The 6,000-nt window shown below is 40.6% G+C and overlaps 1 protein-coding gene across 6 annotated transcripts in view; it reads left to right on the forward strand.

Moving 5' to 3' along the window:
* The window catches only part of PIDD1 (p53-induced death domain protein 1), a 107,980-nt gene extending 104,123 nt beyond the window's left edge, over positions 1-3,857 (forward strand). For 5 of the 6 annotated variants that reach the window (XM_068125376.2, XM_068125377.2, XM_078783834.1 and 2 more), the window contains one exon: positions 3,312-3,857. In XM_068125376.2, the coding sequence (XP_067981477.2) occupies positions 3,312-3,555 (244 nt within the window). In that variant the 3' untranslated portion in view covers positions 3,556-3,857. The remainder of the gene's footprint in view (positions 1-3,311) is intronic. The other variant, XM_068125378.2, reaches the window with a different exon arrangement.
* The last annotated feature ends 2,143 nt before the right edge of the window (positions 3,858-6,000 follow it).

The raw sequence follows: 6,000 nt of genomic DNA on the forward strand, positions 1-6,000 counted from the left end.
GATTTTGATCAAACTTAGAATGTTTAACCCTTACCACACAAGGTAGGTTGCTATTGCATTCCAACCCGATCCTTCACAAAATGGCCGCCATAGGCCGCCATATTGTTTTCAGCTCCGAAACGACGTTAAGACTTTAACGTCCACAAATATTTATGGATTTTGATCAAACTTGGTGTGTGAGACTCTTACCACACAAGGTAGGTTGCTATCGCATGTCAACCCGATCTGTCACAAAATGGCCGCCATGGGCCGGCATATTTTTTTCAGCTCTTAAGAAAAGCACAAGAATTTAGGACTTTAAAGTTGTCCAGTCAGTTCAGTTGAGTTCTGCTTCCCTGGAAGCTCTAGTTCAGTTTTGGTATTTACAGCATGTGGAAAGATTCTCCATTTCCGTATTGTCTGTATCCATGTATATACTTTTCCATCTTGACATCACACCACGTTTGTTTGAGACTCTTTGCCATTTTTCTGCAATAACCCATTTCCTTCAACATGGCACAAAAGAGCAAATCCCCCCTCCGCAGCCACAACTTCACCATCATTAAAAGTACATTGCGTTTACACAGTAGTACTCCCACAGTTTTGGGACTAGCCCCATCAAGTTTTCTGTGCAGCTTTCGGGGGTCCCTGCACATGTCCTAAAGGGGGAGAGAGAGGGGAAGAAGGGGTGTTCATAAAATTTCTCAAAATGTAAAAAAGAAGATTTCATGCTCCCACCTATGCATGGGTAGCGTGGGTACCTCGTTAGTAATCCATAAAGCAGAGATACACCTTCCTTTGATATTCCCTTGCTTTTTCCCTGATCCACCTCAGATTTGAGATTTTACCTCGTTCCTCTTCTGATACCTGCTTGCTCAACGGGCATTTCCCACTTCATGAAGTCTTATATTCTGTGTTGAATAATCTTTAGTAACATCTTCCTGGCATGCAAAATCCTGGCAAGGAAATGTTTAGGTTATTCGAACATTCCCTTGCATCCCCTTTCTGTGACAATAGTAAGTAGACCGACTACTTCCACCTTTCAGGCCGTACAATCTGGCTCCAAATCTGTGTACAGATATCTGTTAAAACTTTGATCGTCTCCTCCCCAATGACCTTAAAGAGCTCTCTTGGAATTTCATCGTCACCTGGTGCTTTTCCATTTGCCAGCTCTTTCGAGACGACATATCTCACATTCTATCGTTGTTAGTTGGTGCTCGTATTGTCTTTTGTAGAGGGGTTGCCATCATAGTGCTATCTCATTTGTATCGAGGTTCAGTAAAGTCCTTCCATCTTCCTCTCATCTGTGTTTCTTCTGTCAGATGTTTTCCTCCTCTTCTATTGAGGACCCCAAACCTAGACCTAAACTTTCCTGTGATCTCTTTGGTCTTTTTAAAAAGGATCTCTTGTTTTTCCCGCTTTGTTGTTACATTCTAGCTCTTTGCATACTTCTTTGAAATACTTATTTGTTTTCCTAGCTTGTCTTTTAAATTTGGCATTTAGCCGCTTCCTCTCTTGATGCGCCTTTGGTGTTCATGTCTTCTTCTGTCTGAAATATTTATTGCCTCTTCTGACAGCCATTTAGCCTTCTATGCATGGCAAAATGCATAGAAGGCTAAATTGCATCCTGCTTGCATCCTTCTATGCCTTCTATGCATCCTGCTTGCTTTTGTTCTTCTCTTTTGCGATTTTGTTTTTGACCTTTTACAATTTTTCAACCTCTTACTACAATTATTCTGGCCTTCTGTCAACAAAATCCATCAATGCAATAGGTTTTTTTTTTTTTACCTTTATTGCGTGTTTAAAAAAAAAAGGTTAATTTTTTTTTTTAACCTTTATTGCGTGATGGTGCCAGGAAGGGCATCCGGCCATAAAAACATTGCCTCAAACAGGGAACCATGATTGTCATTGGGCCCGCAAGGCTAACCCCTGCTCTTGCGGGGAAAATGGCCTTAAAACGATCATTCATTCATTCATATATATTGCGTGTTGTTAAAATATGTTTTCAAGATCGTATCTGTTTGGAGTTTTTTATACTTTTTCACCTTTCTCACTTTGACAACATCTAGTCGTTTTTTTTCCCCTGTGGATCTTGCAGGGCTGATGTCTTTGCACCATCAGTATATGGTGTCCTCTTAGTTAATGCGTCCACCGTATGTTTTAAACAATATGAGGGTGTTCAAGAAGTTTTGGGAAAGAGATACAATAACTCCAAGACATGCAAACGTTTTATCAATGTAGTATCTCGACTTCAAGACACTTGCTTCATTCTTACTTCAAACTCTCTCGTCCAGTAAAATGTAAGTTTTCATAATTGCTTTTTATTGGGTTCAGGAAGCCCAACTTTCAGAGACCTCGCACATGTTCATCGATGGTGTGGGAAATGCTACCATGACAAATTCCAAGTTCTGTGACTATTTCAGCCAACCTAACATGGCGATGCTCTACGATTGATGTCTTGGGAAACGGTTTGTGTGTCGGTTGCATTTGCCAGCTGTCCTGTCCCTTGCATGACCTTCAAGGGACTTGCGTCCACATGTAAATCCACCTGTAGAATATGAGGGCACATCTTTGTTATCATACATGGCCACCATGTGTTTGTGGATTTCTTTGGAGTTGGCACTTTTGCATAAAAATTTGATTACACCTGCATTTTGCTGAACATTGGCAAGTTCCATAATTATATGATATTGCAAACTTCTGTATCTTCTTCTTGAGCGCAAATGATGTCAGATTAATGAAACAAATGGCATTTCACAAACATACTTCCAAGTATACAATGTAAAAAAAAATATATATATATTAAATGTAGCTTTCAGATGCCAACAAATACTCCATTCCTCAAATGTTTTGACCAAACTCTCAAGTTTACCACAATACATTTACTTATTTCTTTCCATTGTGAAGCTCGGGTTTTCTTTCAAAAGTACTTTTATTTTTCTCTTCAGTTTATTTTTAATTCTGAGTTCTAATGGGTATAGCTAGTTTGACCTGGTTGTCTGGAATCAAAAATGTAATTTAAAAAATTGATGATTTGATGACATTGACCTTTGACCTTTTGACCAAATTTTTACTTTGTCTTCTCCATGATTGATGTCATTCTCCATGATCTCCATATTCTTATAATAAAGCTTTGTTGAAAATTTGATGACAAAAGCTCGAATGCTTAAAAAAAAAAAAAGTTGCGGCCCGGACAGACACACACACACACACAAGTGATTGCAAAACCTCGCATCCCGACGGACTGATGAAACCCAACTTAATGCTACAACACTTGCAAAATGCAGTCCACATCTAGTGACTCCTGCTAACCATGTAACATGTGCTGCCAGGCATGCAGGTCTACAGATGACGGTTCTGGATATGCTGTTGTGCTGGGCGCGTCGAGAAAGTGGTGAGAGTAAAGCCGTGGAAAAGCTGCTCAAAGCTTTGGAGGAGTCTGGCCGGAACGACATTGTTCTAGAAGTCCAGCAGGTTCTCACGAGAGGGCGTCAGAAGTACGACGAGGCATTGCAGCACTATGGATTGTGTGAGGCTCAGGTGGCCAGCGAGTCGGGCTCTAATGAATCGGCATGATTTTTTACCTGCCACTCTCTCTTGGACTCACATTGAGAGGACCGACTTTGTAATATTTTCCCGCATCAACGATCTCGATGAGAAATGTATGCACCACAGTGCTAGGTGAATTCAGAATGGCAATTAATATATGATGTATGGTATAAATAGTTTTGTAAATAAAATTGTGCATTACTTCCTGATCTTCACGAATTAGATGAAATCTTTTTTATTTTAATATAAAGCCAAGTGTTTTACCATTACCAAAGCTGTTTCCAGGATGATGGCAATTTTTAATGGTATAATAAATGAAATTTAAATTAGTTGGTATCGTTCATGAATGTTTTATCTAGATGCATCATGGGTATTTTTACGACACCTTTACCATATTTTTTGTGTGCACAAGGAAGTTGTGTCTGGGCTCACATTAAACAGTTCAACACCACCAAGGTCAAGTATGATGTCAACATCTCAACACCAAGAATAACACATTTTGGACTAGAACGGCACTCGGTAGAGCGCATACCTCCACCAGGCTGAACTGTTTTGGTTTCTATCCCACTGATAGGCCGAAGCGGGATTTGGACCTGAACCAAAATCTAATCGGCTTGTTCTCGTCACCGAACCAACTCATTCACCTAGTTTTGTCATAAGTCATCCATAACGTTTTAAACTATGTTATGTATCTTTTAAACTATGTTATGTATCGCTTATCGCCCTATCGCCCTATCTCCCAATGGTGAAGAATTACTTAAAATTCTAAAAGCCGAATCCGGATCTTCACCAAAATCTAATCATTTCATCCTTTTCACATACACTACCTCTCTGCCAAATCGCGTCCAAAATCCGTCCACACCTTTTTGAGAAATGTTGTTCACAGACAGACAGGGGTGAAAATCCACCTTTGGTGGCGGAAGTAAAAATACTCATCATATGCACTGCTATGAAGACAGCCAGCCATATTTGTGGAATAAGCATTGGCAGGTTACAAAAGGAATGAAAAACATTGTGGTGGAATATTAAAGTCCAAAAAAGTGCTAAAAAAAAGAAAAAGACGAAAGAAGCTTATAGAGAAAAGACCCTCAAAATAAGATTATAAATGTTTTAAGGATGCGAAGAACGAAATGAGAACTTCTGAGGATAAAGAATAAAGTGTATGAAAAATGGGGTAAAACCTTATCCAACTTGAGGGAAAAAAAAAAAATCCGACTATTAATTTGCAATTGGTCACTGGCTTTGAAACCAATACAAATTTTTATTACGCATAAAAAGCTACATATATCGAACAAACAGTTTCAAATGGAGCACCTCACCGCCATCAGAACATTTCAATTTCATCAGATGTGGCAATAAATGTGAATTGTTGCTCCCAGCTTGCCGGCTAGATGGGAGAAGACGCCATTTGCATTTTTTCCATCTCCTTCCCTACCCCGTTTAGAAATTCCGTGTGGGCACGCGGGCAACCTGCTAGTTGTTTTTAAATAGCCAGGCAGATGGTAAAGTATAGAAGAGATGTGCTAGAAGTTAATTGTTTGAAAAACAAAAACATATCTTGTATTAAAATTTTGATATTTATCTGGAATGGAAACCTTACTTTGAAAAACTGTTGAATGAAGAAAACGAATCTCGAAATACATCTCCCTGTCTGACAACATGGACCAACTTCTATCCACTCATCCCAACTCTCCCTTCCTCATATGTGGCGACTTCAACTGTCATCATGCCAGCTGGCTGGGTGTGGGTTCATCTCACACCATCCATGACACCTCAGCAAAGGACTTCTGCGACTCATTGGGACTGACACAATCTGTAAATTTCCCGACCCGGATCTCAGTCAATGGAGTATCTTCTCTTCTAAACTTGGTTATAACTAACTTCCTTGTAAATGACTGCTGCTCTTCTTCTGCTCCAATCGGTTCTTCTGATCATTTCCTTGTTAAAGTGGACATCTCTCTGGCCATTCTCAGAGAGCCTCCTCAGCACCGACGAGTCTGGCATTTCACTCAGGCTGACTGACGCACGGTCTTCAAGCAGCCATCAATCATCTGGACTGGTCTCCAATCTCTACTGCCTCTGACATCAACTCTTCCTGGGAATTCTTCCAAAGCAAACTGCTCTCCCTCATGCACAGATTTATCCCTTCTCGTCTTCAGTTGTCGGACCCTTCCTCCCGTCCATGGTACACTGCAGCTTGTGGTGAGGCAGTTGACATGAAGCAACTTGCCTTCCCCTCTTGGAAGGCTAATCCAACTGAAGGTAATCTCAGTTCCTTTCATAAAGCTCAGAACAAGTGTGTGTCTACCCTCAGGAGAGCCAGGAAACTATCTCTCTGCTCTCAAAACTGAACTCTTAAACCTGTCTCTCTCCTCCAAATCCTGGTGGCGTCTGGTCAAATCTGTTTACTGGTGTTTGTTCCCCCTCCATCCCCTCCCTTACCTCAAACGGCTACACATCTGACTCTGCACG

The sequence above is a fragment of the Myxine glutinosa genome, chromosome 8, assembly GCF_964187855.1.
Source record: "Myxine glutinosa chromosome 8, kmMyxGlut1.1, whole genome shotgun sequence".
Lineage (NCBI taxonomy): Eukaryota > Metazoa > Chordata > Myxini > Myxiniformes > Myxinidae > Myxine > Myxine glutinosa.